Source organism: Dunckerocampus dactyliophorus, chromosome 8 (assembly GCF_027744805.1).
Source record: "Dunckerocampus dactyliophorus isolate RoL2022-P2 chromosome 8, RoL_Ddac_1.1, whole genome shotgun sequence".
Classification (NCBI taxonomy): domain Eukaryota; kingdom Metazoa; phylum Chordata; class Actinopteri; order Syngnathiformes; family Syngnathidae; genus Dunckerocampus; species Dunckerocampus dactyliophorus.
The window spans coordinates 508,469-530,387 of NC_072826.1; the positions used below are offsets into that span (position 1 = coordinate 508,469).

Genomic DNA, 21,919 nt, shown 5'->3' on the forward strand with positions numbered 1-21,919 from the left:
CACTAATGTGTTTATATACTAGATGTACTTTGAAGAGGAATGAAATATTAACTGGCACTTAAAGAGGGGGTGTGGGCCCTGCTGATGACATGCCTTAATAAAGTGAAGACAGGTGTGAAAGCGGGGAGTGCTCTACCTGGTGCTGCTGGACATGCACAAGATCAGCTGCGATCTCATCCACGGATGGCGTGCCACTCTTGCACGGCCCCTCCTTGGAACTGTTGTCCACACTCATCTTCCCATTTTGATGAAGTGGCCCATTGCTTGTTGTCTCAGTCCCAGATTCTTGCATCATGACTTAAAAACTTGCAGAGAGAAAGGGGGAGGGGGGTGAGAGAGAGAGAGAAGGTCAAACAGCTGTTAAAACACAGCAATCAGGTTGTGTTACAAGTCTGGGACGAAATATAAACATCTGTCACATCCTTTTCCTTACAATTTCACGTTTTATTGCAAGTCTCCTTGTCTTTGGTCTTTGCTTTGCTCTTCTTGTATGAGAATATGGAGTCAAACGCAGCTTTTGTTTGAGTTGTCCATTATGAAGTATAAACACGGGTGCTTTGGGGTGCAGCATATATCGGAGGGGAACCCAACTTGAGTTGAGTTAATGGAACGGGCCCAAGAAAACACTTTCTATGGAAATGGATATATTTACTCGCATGGCTCCCAGAAGAACCGCTGCTCAATGGCCTTTTAATAGGAAACAGGGCGACAATGCGAGGCCTGCCAAAGGAGCTCCATGTGTAACCTCCAATGCAAGTCTGGGTGAAAATAGTACGGCTCCACAGGCCTGCTCAATTAACACCAAAACGCAATTCTGAATAAGAACAAACCCAGTGGGATGTTTGAAAAGTATCCTGTCTTTCAGGGCTGTCAAAAATAACATGTCAACGGCGAAACAAAATGATTTAATTCTTTTTGTGAAAATGTTTAGCCCTTGGTGTAAAGGACAACCGCCCGGAAAAGGGTGGAGTGCCATTTCTGGGCCGGGGATGACATTCCCCCCAAGTGAAGGAGTTTAAGTACCTCGGGGTCTTGTTCACGAGTGAGGGAAGGATGGAACGTGAGATGGACAGGCGGATTGGTGCGGCGTCTGCAGTGATGTGGACTCAGCATAGGTACGTTGTGGTGAAGAGGGAGCAAAGCTCTCAATTTACCCGTCGATCTACATTCCTACCCTCACCTATGGTCATGAGCGTTGGGTAGTGACTGAAAGGACAAGATCGCGGGTACAAGCGGCCCAAATGAGTTTTCTCCATAGCGTGGCTTAGAGATAAGGTGAGAAGCAATGTCATCCGGGAGAAACACAGAATAGAACCTCTGCTCCTCCGCATTAAGAGGAGCCAGATGAGGTGGTCAGTATGCCTCCCAGACTCCTCCCTGGGGAGGAGTTCAGGGCAAGTCCGACTGGTAGAAGGCCTCAGGGAAGACCCAGGACACGTTGGAGAGAGTATGTCTCTCAGCTGGCCTGGGAATGACGCGGGATCCGCCGGGAGGAGCTGGATGAAGTGGCCACGGAGCGGGAAGTCTGCTGCTACCCTCACGACCCAACCTCGGAAAAGTGGGAAGATGGATGGACGGATGGTGAAAGACAACCATTAAACCAGGGTTGTCAAAACGTTCTCCACCAGGGGCCACATACTGAAAAATAAAAAGATGCAGGGCCACGTCCATATATTTCAAGAAAAAAAGTGCATTTCAGCTTTGTGATGTAGGTGATAATGCATATTACATCGCGCTTCAAACATCGCTCCTTCACGCCACTGAGGTGTTTCAAAAATGTATTCATAAATGATGACGACTCCCCCTACTAGTCAGAAAGACATGCAGGATTTTGGCCACTAGGTGTCAGTAATGACACAAAACATTGATGAGACATGCCATTATAATACACTCCTGATCAAATGTCTACAATTTGTATTTTGCACATTTGGATCTTAATGAGGTTTTAAGCAGAGCTACAATATGCAAAAACAGAAGGGGGGGTGACACAAAAAACACTTTGAAAAATTAATTTATTGAAAATAATTGAACTGAAAGAGGCTGTTTATCAGCTGATCAAAAGTTTAAGACCATCGCTGAAAAAATAACAAAAAAGGTCTCAAAAGCAGAACAAAACATGTTCCCAGTAGGACTCAGTAATGAGGAGCTCCACCGTTCTTGTTCATCACTTCCCAAATGGCTTTGGGCATGCTTGATGCCAGTGTTTCCAGGAGGCTAGTGGGTACATTGCTCCAAGTGGTGAAGATGGCTTCACCAAGGGCATCAACTGTCTGGAACTGATGGCTATTTTTAGAAACTTCCCTTGCCATCCATCCCCAAATGTTCTCTACGGGACTGTTTGACAACCCCACACCACCTGAAGCTCCGGTGTTCCACTGAATGAAAAAGCACCACAGACCATGATGGACCCCCCTCCGCTGTGCCGGGTAGAAAACATCTCAGGTGGGATCTCCTTGTCATGCCAGTAACGTTGGAAGCCATCTGGACCGTCAAGGTTACATTTTTTCTCATCAGAGAATAAAACTTTGTTCCACCTTTCAATGTCCCATGTTTGATGCTCCCTGCAAAGTCTAAACTGGCACTTTTGTGGCATTTTTTTGTTTTTTAAAACCTTTTCCCGCAGATGGCGTCTGATGGTTATTGTGCTGCAGTCGGCACCAGTGAGGCCTTCATGTGGGTGGAAGACCGCCCTGTGTCTTGATGGACAGCCAATGGGATCCTCCGGCTCAGTGCAGGTGTGACTTTTTTGTTCCATAATGCTCAGGATCTTTCCAAAATGTAAAATGACTGATTTCCTGCTCCCAACCTCAGCAGCCATGGCACGCTGCGAGAGGCCTTGCTTATGCAGCTCCACAATCCCACCACGTTGAAAAAGAGAAAGCTTCTTAGCTTCACCATCAGGAGGGCATGACAGTGGGAATGATGACACTACATCAACATTAGCCTGTGGTCTTAAACTTTTGATCATGTGATGAACAAACTATTTCAGTTTGGGTTTTTTTGTTTAAATTACAAGTTCCAAATGTTTTTTGTCTCACCCCCCGTCTTGTTTTTGCAAATTATAGCTCTACTTAAAACCTCATTAAGATCCAAATGTGCAAAATGCAAATTCTAGCCATTTTTCAACTGGTCTTAAGATTTGGATCAGAGTGTACGCTACCTTCACACTGCGTGGAGTGAGCCATGGCATGTCCAACATGACAGAGCTCTTCTGACTCCTGCCGAGCTCTTATCAAATGCACTTCTGCCACCTTGTGGCCGGTTTTATGGTTTAAACGTGTTCTGAAATGTTAATACATCAGTGGAGAGTTGCATCATCACCTATTTTTGCCAAGAAAACGTGAAAGACGTAAATACGTTGTTGGGATCGGGCGCTCGTGATTATAAAAATGTATGAATACTAGGGGTGCTCCGACAGATGGGCCACCGATCAGCATCAGCCGAGTTCCGTGGAAAAGCATGGCATCGGCGTATGCCGATACTTGCTTTTGAACACAGATCCCCTTCGCCCATCAGCTCCGCCCTCATTGCTGCTGCCAGCCTATCGCAGCCATTTCCCGCCCACTTTCCCTTCACAAAGACAAAACAAGCATGTCTGCCGTGTGGGACTTCCTGTCGTCGTGGGAGTGATAAGTTTTGCAACCTGCAAAACGCCTTAAAAAACTTAAGCTTGGTGTGGCATTTGGAGGGCGGGCACTTGGCAGGGTGTGGTGAGTTTTCACAGCTCGCGAAAACTCACCACGGTTGGGCGGTGGCTATTTTGTCAAAATGCGGGACACAGGCCCGCGATAGCCCGGACAGTGGTTGGATTCGTCAGACTGGATTGGCCGGGTTTGCTGACTGCCTGGGGCTCCTGCTGGATGCTCTCGCATCCAAAGTCTCCTTAACAAAGACGCCTGATCCTCTAAGTTTCACCAGTGATTTTGTAAAGTACGTCAAATATGTTTTTGTCGAAATGTTATGGTTCTCCTTTCATATCATATAGCACAGGGGTCACCAACGTGGTGCCCACGGGCACCAGGGAGCCCCACCCACAACCATGATACGCCTGCAAGCCTGCTTTTCGTTGAGGTTTTCAGTTAATAATGTAAGAACACTAGAAAGAAATGCATCTGTGGATATCAGCATTTTGTTAATGTTCTGGTAAAAAAAAACATATTTGCTTTGTTTGGGTTGAAACATGCTAGGAAAATATATGTTTTTTTATTTTAAAATGTACACTTAATCTATGTGATCGGTATCGGCCGATTTCACTCGTGGATGATCGATATCGGCAGCATAGAAACCTGATCGGAGCATCCCTAATAAATACGTCTTTGGTATTGAATGAGTGAATGAAGCAGGAAAAATGGGAATTTTCAGACACCGTTGCAAATGGTGATTAACCCTGACTAATTAGTTTGTACACTGATTAATCTGATTAAAAATGTTATTCATTTGACAGTCCTCGTTTTTTTGTGTAACTTCAAATAAATACGTAAGAAAGCATCAATACAAAGCTATTTGCCAACATGTTATTCAAGATTCAAGATTCAAGAGTTTTGTTGTCATGTGCACAGTAAAACAGCAGTTATACTATGCAATGAAATTCTTATTCTGTTCATTCTCCCAAGAAAAGAAAGAAAACACAAGAAAGAATAAGAACATAAGAAACATAAATATCAATAAATTAAGCAACAACAACAGAAGAAACATTAATACAGACAAATAATACAAATAAATGAATAAATAAATAAGTAAATAAATAAAAGTGCTATGAGTGTGTGCGTGTGTTGTGTGCGGCGTGTGTGAGTGCTTCGTTTAAAGTTCTGGTGTGGACCCAGAATGACACATGTGATTTCCTTCTCTCTCCCTTAGACATGAGTGCAATTGGCGCCGGTGTATTTCAGTCTCTCTACTTCTCAAATCGGAGGAATGATTTACAGCTATTGTGTGTTGGTCGCAAGCCTCACTGTGCAACTCACAGCGCCTCCCAATTTCGGGTTAATGAAGCTGACCAAGTCAGGCAGAAGCAAATTAACTTGCCAGATTAATTATTTATATCAAGCAGAATAAATGCCTTTAAAACACAAGGCCTCATCATGAAGTCAAGGAAAAATGGAAGTAAATCCAGATTCACGGGGTTGCATTGAAGGCGTGTAATGGGAGAGCCGATGCATGTTAATATGTACTCAGTGGCTTGGACCGAGCCTCTCCGGAGATGCAGATCTAAACAAGATGCACACACAGTACCACCCCACCATGGGGACACCCGCTCAAGTTGACAGACAGGAAATTGAGGTTGACAACTTGTCACAGAGAATATTTGAAAACGATAGGCGAGATAATAATCTCGACATTGCGTTATTAAAAAATAAACAGCACTTTTTTGGTCACGGTATCTGGGCGAGTGTCTCGGCTCAGTATCTTCAGCAGTTAAAAGAAAGTTCAAACGCACATCAAGTACAGAACGCCTACATCAACCGTCCTGCAGAAGCCGAGCCGGCTGGGAGAGTCGTCTGACACAGTGGCCTGTGCTGGTTCTGTGGTTCAGTGGTGTGTCACACCGCCCCCACACTTAGGGGCCTGTCTGCGCAGCCCATGCCCAGCCTGCAGGCCCCCGGTTTCTGGGCTGGGATTAAAACAGACCACCCCTCCACCCCTCAGTCCCTCTTAACAGATGTTGACCCAGCTACCCCCCTCCAGTCTGACACGGACCGCCTCCATAATGTGGATTTTCTGAGCAAAAGGAACAGTGCTGGATGAGACGCATCCATCTACTGGCCACTGCATGCTAGCTCTTCCCCTGAGACACACACAGCATAATCAGGAAAAACTAAATGCGATTTGAAAAGAACCACGTGCTGACTAATAATCCACACGTTTATGAATTATATTTGTTTCCACTTTAGACAGATACATAAACCAACAAACAAAAAAAAAACTATGCCGCTTTCCCTCCAAAGCAGCATAGTTGGTGAGAAGGATCATCCCATCCAAAATGTTACCTAAATACAACTCAAAGGTTGTTTCCAAATGCTTGTAATCCCCCCACTGCAATCAAGAGAATGAGCCATGGGACCCACAATAAAGGACAGCGAGGCTACGATGAATGCATGGTAATGCGTGCACACGTGGACCCGGCCGTGATAAAGGGATAGCTAAGATTAACACCCAATTAATTTTTAAATTGACAAACAAATGAAAGCCATAAATGTACTCTCTCGTTCGTTTTTGCAATATCTGGAACAAAACAAAAGAGGGGGGGAAAGAAAGAAGATGGGAATGTGCATTATCCATCATAAACATCAGGCAGATATGAGGGCCTTATTAGAGCGTTGCACTGATGATAATGCCATCCGCTGGCGCTCCAGTACCAGTACACATATTGGCCCTGCATTTTCTTAGCAATGTATTTTAAAAGGTATGGTATGGTTTATTTCAGCCATCACCTCGGTCCGGATCTGGACCCAGTGATGGCCCTTTACGGACCCGTGACAAATTAAAGTGAATGGGAACTATAATAACATAATCATGCTCACAGACCGATCACAGCGGCAGCTTGCGGGCGTAATTACTTGACTTGTTATGTGACAACAAACACGGTGACGTCGCTCAAAATGAGCCAATGAAATTGTTTGTTTACTTTCCGAGCGAACCATCCATCCATCCATTTTCTATGCTGCTAATCTTCCAATGAGAACCAAGGCTTGCTCATCCTGAATATCAGTGGACGTCCCTAGATTTGACCCTTCTTTTCTATAAAAGTACTTGTTTGAATTAACTTGTGTACAAATTGCGCTCTATAAATAAACTTGAAGAAAATGTTAACAAATACCGATAACATAAGATTTAAACAAAATTCATAAAACGAATACATGTTGTTTTCATGCTCAAAGAAATGTAAAAAAATGAATACATAAAAAATAGAAAAGAAATCATGAGCAACATGAATTCTTCTACAATTGAATGGGTTGTTGCTCTGCACATGTGCCACCCAACCACCAAATGTATTGAATGGACAATTCTGCTAACAAACAACTCTTAGGAAGTTGAGTGAAGAACTTTTGAGTCGTGAAAGTGAAAAGCTAATGTTTGTTTTTCCAATGCCTGGCGTATGGCAAGTACAGTACAAACAAGTCATGTGCATCTCCCACCTGACAAGACAGGCTGAACTTTAAGATCATTTATTCTCCAAAACTGTCCCCCGCAACATCCAACCCCAGCCTCCCCAGCTACTTTCTAGAAAGCGATGCCTGGTCGTGGTTGTTTGGAATTGTAATGCTCAACCAAGTTGGCAGTCAACTCAAGGTAGGCTTGGCCTGCACAGCTGTGCTTTGACCCTCCATGTTGTGTTTTCCCTGAATGCTCGTGACAGTCAAGCCCCAGCAGCCATCTGCTTCAATTCAGCCAGTTCTCACACCATCCCTGTTTACACAGGCACACACAACAAGAGCACAACAAGTCTTGAGCGAGATAAGGAGACACAAAAGAGGAGTCATTCACGTTAGAGCTGTTTAGGTTCAGCTTGGTTGCTAGTCTAGACAACACAACAGTCTGGGCTAAAAGGCGGAACAACAGGATGTTTCTCAAGGTTTTGATTTCTCTGTTTTTACTGTATTTTGGCTCCACATTTTAGGGAAAATCCACAAGAACTACAAAGGACGCCTGTTGGTTAACTTACTATTCCAGTAAAGAAACTATGATTCTACGATTTAATCAATTCCCAATAACAAGCCGAGCAATCACGGTTGCGTTCCTCCTTTGAATCATTTGTAAAATAGCATTTTGTGCACCCAAATCACTGTGATTGGCTGCATTCTTTGGCTGTTCTCTCCTGAGACAAAGACATTGTAGGGGAGATGTTCTGCCAAAAGGTGACTTCACATGTCTTCTCAGCACAAAGCAGCTCACCAGACGACTGTGACTGTTGTGCAGTAAGAAAAAACACAAAAATAAACACCCACTTCACTACAAGCCTCATTTCTATGCACCAAATACACATGCGGGGAGTGCATGAGGAGACCACTCAGGCTTACAAAGTATTGGTTTGTTTAATAAGTGATTGCTGCCATGGCTACAGTAAACAGGGGGAGCAGGTTTTGTGTTTATGAACAAACACACCTCCTTGCAAGCACCATTTAATATTAACCAGGTGCAATGATCAGCCAATATCCTCGGTGACTTTAAGGGTAGGCATAGTGTAAACAGGTTTGAGGATTGGAGGAGGGAGCAGTTGATCTTTAGGGAGTCAATGCTGATGCAAATGCAGCTCTGGCTAAAATAAACAGCTAGACAGCAGTCCAGATAAACAAAAGGTTATTCTTGTGGAATTTGTTGCAGCTGCATAGCAAGGCACCATGAATGTGGACAATCAGGGTTATGGTGGGATGGGCAGCCAACAAGGTGGTCTCCAATGGAAAGGCACCATCATCTAAGCAAAATAACATTGTCTAGCAAGACAGGTAAACAGTGGCTCCTCACAGCACCGACTTACAAAAACGTGTTAAACATTCACTTTGTTTAATTATTCAGTAGCTAGGCTCACGGAAACACAATATGCCAATGGACTTCACAGTGGGATACTCACTGCAACATTACCTGACAGAACACAATTGAATTGAGTACTGCACTTAAATGATTGATCAACTCTGCTTAAATGTATTGTTTGTAATTGTGTTCTACATTGTTGCATTTTTGAAAGCGAATGGTAACTCTCGCAAAAATGACAATAATAGTTCATGGCGCCACCCATGTTCAGCCTCATTTCCGGAAGTGACACCTCTCAGGCGAGGCAAGGCAAGTTTATTTATAGAGCGCGATTGCTACGCAAGGTAATTCAAAGTGCTTTACAAAAAAAATCAAATCATTCCAAAAAAACATAAAACCATTCTAAAATCATGACATAAAACTCCATAAATCATTCCATAAAACAAAAACAAAGAGTGCAGATAAAATAGTTTCAGTTGTCAGAAGCACCGTTGAATAGAAGTGTTTTCAGCTTGGATTTGAACATTGTCGGAGTTGAGGATTGTCGCACATCTTCTGGAAGACTGTTCCAGATTTTGGCAGCATATAACTGAAACGCAGTCTCACAGTGTTTAGTCCTGCCTCTGGGCATCCGCAGGAGACCCCTCCCTGAGCTTCTCAGCTACACAAACATACAGCCATGGAAAAAATGATTAGACCGCCCTTGTTTCTTCAGTTTATTGATCCATCTTAATGCCTGGTACAACTAAAGGTACATTTGTGTGGACACATATAAAGATGATCACAGATATAGCTCATTAGAGTTTGATTTAAGAGCTGATATCTAGCAGCTTCCATGCTTTTCTTGATAATAACCAAAATCACTTAAGTTCTTACATGAATAGCTATAGCATTGTACTGCCAAAAAAATTAACTCTTATGAGATGTTTTTATTGTCATTGTTATATTTGTCCAAACAAAGGTACCTTTAGTTGTAGCAGGCATTCAAATGAACCACGAACTGAAGAAACAAGGGTGGTCAATCATTTTTTTCCATGACTGTAGCGGTGTTCGAGACGGAGGATGTTTACCGTCATTATAGCGATTTGAGTGATGTGTCAATAGTTTTCCAGAAGGGAGAAACATCTGCAGTTGAAACAGAGAACTTGCAGAACATGAACTTAAGACATGGAGATGAAGATCGGTTGCCTTCAAAACACAGGATGGTAAGTGTAAATGACTGTGGAGTTGCTTATCCTTCAAGGATTGTTTTTTATCGGCTTCTTAAGGAGATAAAGGGGTCTTTATAGTCTTGTTTTATTGTGCATTTCGCCACCGCCGCCATCCCCGCCCCCCGCCGTCAACATATCGCTGTGAAAAGAAGTTTACATAACATGTATAATGCTTAGCAGGCTTGTAGCGTTTAGACTACAACGTAAATAATAAGACATGACTTACTCTCTTCTGTGGAAACTCTGATATCGTTCTTCTTTCCCCCGTGTACCCCATCGGGAATAGCATCCTTTTCCAAAATGTGTTCATTCGTTCTGTACTTTCAAGCCAAATGCTTCTCGTAAAGGTGTTCCTTCATAGCAGTCATCAGTGAAGTGTTCACTGCAACAGGACAGAACTCGAGGTGGGCGGCCATTTGTCCGGAGAGTCACGGGTAAGCTGGATCCTATCCCAGCTGAAGGTTGCAAAATATAAACTATGAAATACTTTTTTTGGTTTTGTTTCACCCTTCCACTGTATGGAGGTATTTTCATTATCGTGAGCCACGTATGGCAAATCGTATCGTGGGGTACCCTGAGGTTCCCAGCCTAAATGATGAGCGTATGTAAACTTGTTGACTGCAAATCCTCGCACAGAACAAGGTTAAACTAGAAAGCTTGCCAACAAAGGTGGATTTTTAGTTGACATCAAAAATATCATAATAATATAAAATAATATCCATCCATCTATTTTCTTCTGCTTGTCCGGGTCACGGGGGCAGCACTCATAGTAGGGAAGTTCAGACTTCCTGGTCCTCCACCACCTCTTCCAGTTCCACCGAGAGGACACAAAGGCGTTCCCAGGCTGTCCATGGCTGAAACTGACGCACACAAGCGCTTCCTGCTGCTTCTTCTTCGTGGGCGTTCGCCGGCTTCTTCTTGGTTGGTGTTATGCAGCCATTTTTGCCGCTCGGCAAGCTGGGTCACCAAACATAAGAATAGATTTTTGTTTTTATGAATGATTCCGGGAGAATCGGAATGCAAGTCCCGGTTCCCATCGATGCTCGATGCCCAACCCTAGTGAGTGAATCAATAATGGGTTCACTTCAATGTGAAGCACTTTGGTTACCTTGTGAAGAGGCGCTATATAAAATCAATTCATTATTATTAGGGACCGTGCTGGGTTAGCTAACGGTGTTGCTATCTGCAGCACGCCCACGCCCATGGTTTCAACATATCAAGCCCAGTTCCGACTGCACGGAATAACACAGGACGTGCAAAGTGCGTCCACGTATTGGCACGGCTGGATGCCTCAAAAACGACATGTACGGGAGCCCGTAGGCCCTACAACACTTTTCATTCTAGGGAAAAACCAGATACCGGTATCAACCAATATTACACTTTTATGTCAATGCCGGGCCAATAATATGGTTGGGCCCATAGTATAGGACATCTCTAATTATTATTATTATTAATATTAGTAGTAGTAATATATATGTATATTTTTTATATATTAAGATGCAAGCTCAGACAAATCAAATGAATGATATCAAAATGCAGACTCTAATGGTGCCTTACTTACTTACGTGTACTTTGTCCTTTGCACAACAACTCAGCATAAAGGCCTCCTGTGCCGAGACAATGACAGACTGGAGCAAAGTAAGGCAGGCCACGGTATTTTTAGTACAACTAGGGCGGATGGAGAGCAAGTAAATAGAAAAGCCTAATGAGTTTAAATCTGGTTGTACACGAATGGAATAGTAATTCTGGGATTTTGCGCCTCTTTTAGGAGTTGTTCCCCACACAATTTCTCAGCAACTCTCCTTCATTTGACTTTGATCATCTCCACTTGCACGTGGCGCATGCCCAGTAACACCGCAGCAAAGTGACATACATGATGAGAGTGGGGGCTCGCCTTCTGACCACAAGGCCGACATAAAGGAAAATTCAGACCAATTCCCCCCCATCTCATTGAAGCAATTAGACCAGGAGAGCACCCGTTACCAAAGAAAAACATCCTGGGTCCATCACCATCCTTTGGGATCGGCAAAGCCACTTATTGTTTTAACATTACTTAAGTGTGTCATATAGTTTTAATCATCTTTATGGGAATTCATGTAAGGGATGCTCCCATGGGTACGGGAATGCCAACTTGCACAGACGAAATGTGTCAGATGCATTTTCCTGGGAAAACCAAGGTTAGCCTTAACGAACTTGTCTAATTAATATTGTGTCCCCATGTAAAGAAGGGACAATATTATTAGAACTGATGTCTTTTGGGGGCACATGTCCTCTGTGTGAGCTGACAAGTAACCTAATCTTTTTTTTTTTTTCCAAAGCTCTGAAGCTCGCTATTTTAGTAACTCAGATCTGTGGCACAACAGAGCCGATCGCACTAAAGCCGTGCTTCTCCATTATTTTCCATCATGCCGTAGTCATGAAGTAGCTCCTGCCATCAGGACGTGCAATGTGCCGGGTCTGTCTCTTGTTGAGCTGTGGAAAGTGTTCACCTGAAAGCATGTAAAGCCTATTGCAGGGTGACCAAGTGCCCCGTTTTACCAGGTCAATTTTTCGAATACAGAAGAGACAATTGTATCATTATTTCATTCCAAAGATTTCAAAGGTATTTTTGCACCATTGAATCCAACACCTCGTGCCGCCCTACCAGAGAGGCGTGCACCACTATTTTTAAAGCACTGAACTTAAGAAATACTGGTTCCTGGTTCGTAAGTTATCAAGCTTGGTTAATTTATATTGTATATTTGTATTAAATAACTGGTCTTGGTAGTGGGCAAAGTCCAGTGGAACCATGGCTAGCGCCATTAATTCGTGCCACAAGGTCTGGAACTGTGTTAGTTAGCAAAAAACTACAGAGTCAACTGCTGATGACATCACAGAATCACAGACGGATGACGGAGCTGACTTCCGGTTCCTGTTTCCATGTAGTAGCGACCTAATAGGCTGCTAACAAGGCCTTTTTTAAGAACACAGTTGGACTCACGCAGTGTATTAATAACGTGACAAGATGCGTGCCATGTTGCACGTAAACTGGACAATGTACGCAAACCGAGGCAAAATTCAGTTGTACATTTTCGGTGTTAACCGGAAAACACGCTAACCGAGGTTCCTCTGTGCATTAAAAATAAGTACATGCACTAAGTTACACAGACATTAAGTTAACAAAAACAACCGGTGGTGTAGCGTGACGGGTTAACAGTGTAGTTAAGTTAATTTTCTTTAACAACGCATCAGGCTCCTTTAAGCCCGTGAAGCTTCCCAGTGATTGGATGGAGATGCTAAAAAGGAAGCGACTTCGGTCAAACAAAACGAGTCAAGGACCTCACATAGATTTTTGCATTTTATACACCTTTGTAGTATCAGGTTTTAACAACCTCTCCTTCTTTCTTATTTTATGTGTTTTAAATACAGCCCTTGTCAGGAGGACACGTCCCACTCATAAAGCAGCAAAATGACACTACGCAGTGGCGCTAATACACAGACGCAGTTAATCATGACATTTTCTGCAATTCCCAACTGATTAGGGTCATTATGTTGGAGGCCTGATTTATGTTGTCATTTCCTCTCACCGAGCCTGCATCAATGAATCTTAATGAATTGGTAAATAAGGGTGAAGATTACACGGTGTGACACCCAAACATTTCTCACCCCCAATGGACTGGATTTATGTAGCCAATTAGAGACTAACAGGGAAGATTGTCCAGCAGAAAAATAATACTCCTCATGGTACAAAAACGGTGAAGGGCGATGGTGTTCCCAGTGTTAAAAAAGTCCTTAAACCATTCCCCCTCCTCCATGAATCCTCTGAACCCAAAAGGAAGTCAGACAGGAATCTGTATAATCACAGTCAGATTGCCTCAAATATGTTGTCAATCGTGTTTTTTCTTAAGTACGTTAAGTACTTAAGTAAGTTTTTACAAGCAGATACACCGTGCATATTTACTTATTCCATCAACTATTATATTGATATCATCTTAATATGATCGTTCTGGCAATACGGTGGATCAAACTAGAGTCCAAATAAAATAAATGATGTAAAACCACATTATTCATGCACACGTAGTTTGTTTTTTTAATCAGCTGTGGATGAAAGCTTGGTAACGACAAGGCGTGTTTTTCTGTCACTACAAAGTATAAATAGCTTGCCGGCTTATTAATGCGAACTTCTTAAAAGAGCACTTAGAGTTATAATGAGAGGCTTTATGTACTACATATTGTGACTAGATTTAGTGAGGGGAAGCAGCTGTCGACATCAAACAAGCTGGCCTGCTATTAAGCACCGGGGCTGAGGGATGCTGTGTGAAAAGGAGTGGAAAATTAAAGCTGAAGCAACACAGGAAAGGGTTTAATTTACTGGCATGTACAGTATGCAAATGAGATTATGCTCAGCTTAACTGCATCATTTATGTCCATAATAACAGCATCATCATTACAGGACTCAAATTAAATTACACCGTAATTAGCATATCAAAGTAATTGGTTGAAGTTGAAAACAAATACCCGGTTTTGTTAATGAACATCTGGAATCACCGTGCAGACTCTCCGTGAAAACATCCAAAACAAATATGTATTTTGAAAAAGGGGCGGGATATTCTTCCGAAATGACGAGTTTCAGCGCATGCGAGGGGGGGTGTGCGCCGTAGCCAGATTGGGGTATTTCACCTGGAGAGTTCCACACACTCAGAATACATTTCCCAAACTCCAGGAGATCAAAGATGGAATTTGCCACACTTGCCACTTAAAAAAAACCCCTCATCAATAAACTACAAATCACTTCATGCATGATTCTGAAAATTGAGTCTCCATCAAAGGCTTAAGCGAGACGTCCGTATCACAGAAAACACCACAGCTCTGACTGTCATGACTGCTGCAAGTACACACACACGTGCACACACGCGCACACACGCACACACACGCGCAGCAGCAATGGCACATTTTCTGTCATGTTTTATCCAATGAGGGTTCTTGGGTAAACGTTGAGTGTTTCAAATGAAGCACTACAGCTTTAAGACTACTTTCCTCAGACCTGGAAAATCAAAGAGTACTGACTAAATAAAGTAAGAAATAAGTATCAGTATTTTTCTTCCCACCACCTGCTGGACCAACTACACTTCACTCACTAACCGTGCTACAAAAAAGGTCATTTAGGATAATCCATAACGCCGCTTACAGAGAACATACAAACCTTTTACTCCTGAAATCACAATTATTAAAATTTGCTGATCTGGTAAACTTTCAAGCAAGCAAACAGTAACCTGCTACCCAAAAATATAACATAATTCTTCTCAACGAGAGAGGAGAAATATGAGCTCAGGGAAAAATGAAAACTAACACACACATGCACGGACAACACTAAAAACCTTCAGCGTGATCAATCAACTCCCTTCTGACATCATTCTGGCTGAATATTTGATCAGTCTTCTTGACAGAAATGCCACCTGCCTTTTAAACATGTTCAATAAGGTTGAGGATCGGGGCTTTGCTTAGGGATGGTAGTTTCAAGGTAGTTCAGAAACTTAGCCTTTTTGGTGTGTGTTTGGGATCATTGTCCTGTTGGAAGTGTACAAGCACACAAGTTTCAATTTTTGTAGATTTCAGGTAAATCTGAATAATTTGGACATTGTCCTCCACCTATCCATCCATCTTCTTCGGCAGCAGCCTGAGCAGAGAAGCCCAGACTTCCCTGTCCCGGTCTGCTTTGCCCAGCTCCTCCCGTGGGATCCCGAGGTGCTTCCAGGCCGGCTGTGAGAAATAGTCTCTCCAACGTGTCCTGGGTCCTTCCCTGGGTCCTTGCGCTGAATACCTCCCCGGGGAGACATTCATCTGAACCACATGCTCGAGCCACCTCACCTGGTTCCTCTCAATACGAAGGAGCAGTGGCTTGACTCGAGTTTCTCCCAGATGACAGAGCTTCTCACTCTATCTGTAAAGGGAGAGCCCAGCCGTCATTTTGGCTACTTGTACTTATCTCGTGCTTTTAGTCACTACCCAACACTCATGACCATAGGTGAGGGTAGGAACGTAGAACGACTGGTAAATTGGGAGCCTTGCCTTTGGGGTCAGCTCCTTCTTCACCAAGACGGACCGATGTAGAGTGTGCATCACTGCAGACAACCTATACGCCTGTCCATCCTTCCCTCACTCGTGAAGACTTCAAAGCACTCGAGCTCCTCCACTTGGGGAAGGATCTCATTGCCAACCTGGAGATGGCACGCCACCCTTTTCCGGATGAGAACCACGTACTCAGACACGGAGGTGCTGATTCTCATCCCGGCCACTTAACACTCCAGCAAGAGCTGAAGATCACGGCCCCATGAAGCCAGCAGGACCAAATTATCTGTAAAAGGGGAGACCCAAACCTGCAGTCACCAAACCGGATCCCCTCTAGAAACTATCTCCATAAAAGTAATGAACAGAACACATGTAGTCCATGTAGTTCTTCATTATTATTCCACCCACTTTGTGCAGTGCACCAGGACCACTGACAGCAAACCACCAACATGCTTGGTAGTTGGTTCTTAGATTTGTTTATAAGCACATTCCTTGCCATTGTGGCCAAAAAGCTTACTCGTATCGTCTGACCATAAAAGGTTTGTCTAGAGGGTATTTGGCTTATCCATGTGGGCAGATGCAATTTGCAGTTGAGCTTAAAGGTGTTGACTTCGGGGGAGGGGCTTCTTCACTGGGAACCTTGACACTGGTGTTCCCGTAAATTCCGGTTCATGGTAGACTTGAGCCTCGGTGGTTCCTGGGTTGTTCCCGAACATCCTAACCAGTTTTCTTCCATCTGACATTGGGTCTTTGTCCAGACCTTGAAATGACTTACAGATTGTGCAATTGTTTGAAGTCATGAGGTGGGAATTGGCAACCGTTAAGAAATGATCTGTCCGCATAAGTACCTGCTGTTTAGATTTGTTTTATTTTATTTTTTACATTGTGCTACAAAATGGCATCAAAGTAAAACCTCGACCACATATGTGGCCAGACAGCGAGGGTACAGGTTAAGTAGTTGTTGTGCAGGGGAAACTGGAAGCGCTAGGGTATTCTGACATGTTTGTTTCAATATATCTGCAAGGTTTGGCCATAGATGACTGAGGGCAAATCCCAGTAACATGAATATTTCATAGTGCTATTGTCACCCTACCCTTGAAGCCATTTGGCTGTTTGTTAACTGCAAATAGTTACATTGTACAGAAGGCAAAGGACAACTATTGGACTTAATGTATGATACAATGACTATGTTCATGCTGTCGCTGTGAGTGCAAAGTATGACCGTTATTTTTCTAATGTGCCTTTCAGACAAGAGAGCCTGTTGTCGTAGAGCTTATTACTAGGGTCAGAAACAACAATCCGCCCTTCTCTTTGACTTCATCATCGTCATCAACAAAATGGTAAATAAATCTGCAAACCACAAAAGAGCAGCGTTGCCGGTGAGAAATACGTGGTCTACCCCAACGCTGTGCTATTGTATATGTTGCGGTGTGCTTCTGTTTAGCATCTTAGAGTCAGGACCTGGAGGGACCAACTTGACCTGCTTCATGACTACAAACACAATTTGCAACATGAACTATAATTACCAAGAACTAAACATTCTGGAATATTTATTAGAAATACGCTCTTGGTAGAGTTTCTTGGACTTTGCCATCTGAGTATTGGGCAATCCACAGAGAAACCAGAGAAAGAAGTCATTCATGGTCATTATGGAGGACTTCAAAGGGCTTCACCTTGTCAAGACATTCAGGGCATTCTAGAACCTTCAGCAGCATTTATTCAAATATTCAAGTGTGTACAGTCTTTCGTTGCAATACCGCAGTTTGATTATCGTTCCCTCACTATATCGCAGGTTTTTTTCAGAAATTATTAAATCAGAATTAATTAAAAAATAAGCAATCGCTGTTTTATGGTAGACTATGGTATATTATTAGTCAAAAGATATTGAAATACAAGTGTAATGTAGTATTGTGGTCACTAGGCGGCAGTGATGACACAAAACATTGAGGCATTACCTTACATGACATTACCTTAACACTACATGAAGTCATGAAGTCAGCCACGGCATGTCCGTGGTGGGAGGATTTTGGCTTCTTAAGTTCAGAGGAAATAAATTTGAGGCTAACTGCTAAGCTCAGAAGCTTGCTAGCTTGTTAGCTAGCGACCGTCTCGAGTCCCTGCAGCATAAGAGTTGCACAATGTGATGTAAACAATAAATAATAGGAGTGTAAAGGTAAGTATAGGGGTGTTATGTCATGTCTACAGGGCTCTAATAATGTTTAAAAAAACATATTTAGAAAGTAATACACAGCTTTTCTAGACTCCAAGTATGAAAATATTCCATTTATTAACATTGAATCCCATTACTGAAATTCATTTATCGCAGTCGGGTCTGGAGCCAATTAACCGCTATAAACGAGGGATGACTCTATGATAATGACCCTCTGTACTCGGGATGTCTAATCCGATCCTCAGGATCGGATTGGCTGCCGAGCCGCTGTGTTTTGAAGGTCGGATAATATCGGCTTCCGCCACAAAAACCGGCCGGTCCGGTTGTCGTATAATGTTTGGAATTCTGGGCCACAAAGCTGGTTGCCACTCGACTCCCTCCACCAGCAAGAAGAACTCATCACAAAGACTACTAAACATGTTGAAACGGCGGCCAAGAGTAGAGAAAATTCCAAATAAGTTAAAAAATTGCACATCCAAATCTTATTTTTAGAAATCAACGAATATGAACATCGTACATTCAGCCTGGAAAAAGACGGGTTCAAATAAATCATTAAAAACTGATTCATGTGGCATTCATGCCCATGATTAGCGTATGAAAACTGACCACAACTGCACTACAATTTCCAAAAAAAGCGGCATCTTATTTCATTCATTAAAAAATCCATTTCCATGTCTTATTCCTAACAAGTATGTAAAAGATGTGCCTTTCAAGGTAAAGCTAGGGCAAATCCCCTCCATCAGCTAATGACGGCACTCATTACACAGAGAAGCTGGCTAATGAAGGCACAGTCGCTGGCCGATCCCCTCACCCCACATAAAGCCCGATGAAATGCTAATATCTCACTTCTAATTAAAGGACTCCAAGTCCAAATGCACCTCCACAGCTAGTAGCCCACTGCCGTTTCTTTTTAAACATCGCACTACACCTCGAGATGTGCCTGAGCAGCATTTCATTAATTCATATTTAAAAGCCCCCCTAGTGCTGCATTTACTTTCTCTCCTAGATTTATATTGTGAGGAGGCATGTCACTAAGCTTCCTGGTGCTTTTAAGCACTTTGAGAAATGAACACACACAGCACAATGTTAAACAGTTACGGAAATCAGGGGGAAGAAAAAAAAATCTGAGCGTGAAATGTGCCGATGTTGGCTGCATCTGTACGCTTTACAACGTTTACACAACTGTGGCTGTAAATACGTTTACAAGAAACCAGGCTGCCTTCCGCATAAGGCCGGTTACTGATCCCTCCAGCGCTTATCAAAAGCACGTCTGCCACCTTGTGGCCCGTTTTTATGGCTTGAAATTGCTCTGAAGTGATGCGTTAGTGGAGAGTTCTGCCTCTCGCACACAAAAAAAAACCCTCGTGTTCAGGATTATCAAAACTTAGAAATACGTCTTTGGTATTGAAGAGTTCATACACTCCAACTGTGTTAGTAACACATTCACAAAATAACGCGTTGACCCTACCACCACACTGACCTCCTGATGACAGGTTCAGTATCTTGCCAAGGTTACTTCAACATGGAGGATCAAACCACCGTTCTACCACCTGGGCCATGCCGCCCTGGGTTCCCCAGATTTATCCAGCCATCCATTTTCCATGCCGCTTCTCCTCATTAGGGTCGTGGGGGTATGCTGGAGCCTATCCCAGCTGACTTCGGGCAACTGGTGGCCAGCCAATGGCAGGGCACATATAGACAACCAACCATTCACACCCACATTCATACATATGGACAATTTAGAGTCGCCAATTAACCTCATTTTTGGAATGTGCACGGGGAGAACATGCAAACTCCACACAGAAATGCCCAAGGGAGAATCGACCCAGGTCTTCCCATCTCCAGACTGTGACTGCGTGGTCAACATGCTAACCACCAGACCACCGTGCGGCCCCTCCCAAGATTTAAGTTTCCATTAAACTCCTCCGGTCAGACACAATCATTCTGTTGTCGTGAATTTCAAACCGTTGTTTTCCATATAGTGAGGAAGAAGTAAAATTCATGAATGTAAAGGTCAGTGTTATGAACACATCACATGATGTCTCTTTGATCCGAGACCAAGTATTTTCCCAGGGATTGGCGGGCTCTACACTGTGTAAATCACGCAGTATGACCTTCTACATTCCTCATGTTCTGTCCTCCCATTCAGCCACAGGCACAGATAATGTTGGGCAAATATCATAAACGTGAGGATTTTAGGATTTAAGTGAGGTTGCCATCTACCTCCACCAACTGGGGAAAAGAAAGTCCATGCATCTGATAATACCCCGTTTCTTCTGTCAGATAGCGCTGCACAGCAGGGTTGACTGACCTCTTTGCCCCAAAGTCAGTCATAGTATTCTCAATGGATTGCACTTGTACAGGCAGGCAGCGATAGGGCCTGATTGCTCATATCCTATTAGGATTTGCACGTATTAACACTGACATCATACGTCTTTAGCTTCAACAAGACTGGCCAGATGTGAAATTTGCATCAAAATGAAAGAAAACAGAGTTTTGGTCCAGGTTGTGACCTGCAGCTGAACTGGCCTTTGCTTGGCCACAGAGGGGAGAGCAAAAATCACTCCAAACACATCACGCCACCTCCTGCTAAATAACACAGCAAACAGAGGCCCATCAGTCACAATACACACAGCTAACACCGGGGCAGGGACATAAGATCGATGGGGAGATGGAAACAAAGACAGAGAAAAAGCAAGAAAAACAAGAAGAGGGAACCCAGGAGTGGGGATACATCTCACAATACAAATCAGTCGCACAGAGGAGCCACAGTCAAACATAAAGGAAGGTCAAGTACTGTAAGGCTAAGAAAGTCATGCTATTTTGCCAAGCTGTGACATTTGTTTCTTATTGTTGAAGTGGCAGCTGCAAACATCCCCCTGCGAGGCCCCCACGGTTCTGCTCTGGGCAGCTTTGACAAGGAGGCAACCATATCAGGACGCGGACGGTCAAGTAAACAATAACATTGTTGTAATATGATGTAAATGTTTTGGCTAATGGTGTTTGGCATTCCACTTTCATTGCAATAACTTCCATTGTGTGGCTTTTGTCTTGTCAGCCACAAAGACTGTTTAAGGAATTAACTTACACATGTCATTGAATGTCCCCTTTCCCATGTGGTGGCATAAATACATTGGCAGTGTGTACAAATGTTCTTATTAGTCGCAATATGTCACATGCTGCATCATATCGTATACATATGACGTTTTGCATTGTGTTTTCCCCATGAGCTCAACTCAAAGATGTGAAACTTGTATGCACTAAAGGCCAATTTCTCTCAAATCCCGCTCACAAATCTGCGTTAATTAGCATTCATAATGAATGATTCAGCCACCTCAGTTAGGCATATGGAAATGCTGTTTGCACAGGTGTGCCCAAGGTTGGCCACAATAAAAGGCCACTCGAAAACAAGAAAAGGGAGAAAAACAGCTTTTTGTGAAAAGAAACATTTCAAGCATAACTTTCACTTTGACACAATTTGTTTGCCTTTGTGACAGTGAAATTATCTAACAACTACACCAACATAAACAATAGAGAAAAGGGTTGTTTTACATCAAAATAATAAATGGACAAATATAACACCATGAACTGTTTAGAATTTGAGTGTGTTTTTACATGCACAAGATCCATGCCGAGCTCTTATCAAATGCACTTCTGCTGTTTTTATGGCTTAAAACTGCTCTAACAGTGTCAACCTATAGTATGCACTTGCGTCATCACCTCTTTTTGCCGCGCAAAAATAACGTACAGTATATCAATACATCCTTGGGATCGGGCGCTCAGGTTTATAAAAGCGTATAAATACATCTTTGGTATTGAATGAGTTCATAAATCATGTTTTCTGGTTGAATACGATTAGTACCAATTAGTAAGAAGAAAAGGCATATTTAAGCAAATGTTATGCATTTTTCTGCTAAATTAAGCATTTTCAAACATAAAAATGGCTAAATGAACTAAAATAAAAAATACAAGGCATTAAGAAGACACATTTAAATTGTGAACGTTGTATTCTACGTTGTTC

The 21,919-nt window shown here is 42.9% G+C and overlaps 1 protein-coding gene across 11 annotated transcripts in view; it reads right to left on the reverse strand.

Moving 5' to 3' along the window:
- foxp1b (forkhead box P1b) overlaps window positions 1–21,919 on the reverse strand; it is a 205,417-nt gene that overhangs the window by 98,175 nt on the left and 85,323 nt on the right. For all 11 annotated transcript variants that reach the window (XM_054785295.1, XM_054785291.1, XM_054785289.1 and 8 more), the window contains one exon: window positions 137–305. In XM_054785295.1, coding sequence (XP_054641270.1) covers window positions 137–295 — 159 coding nt within the window. In that variant the 5' untranslated portion in view covers window positions 296–305. The remainder of the gene's footprint in view (window positions 1–136; window positions 306–21,919) is intronic.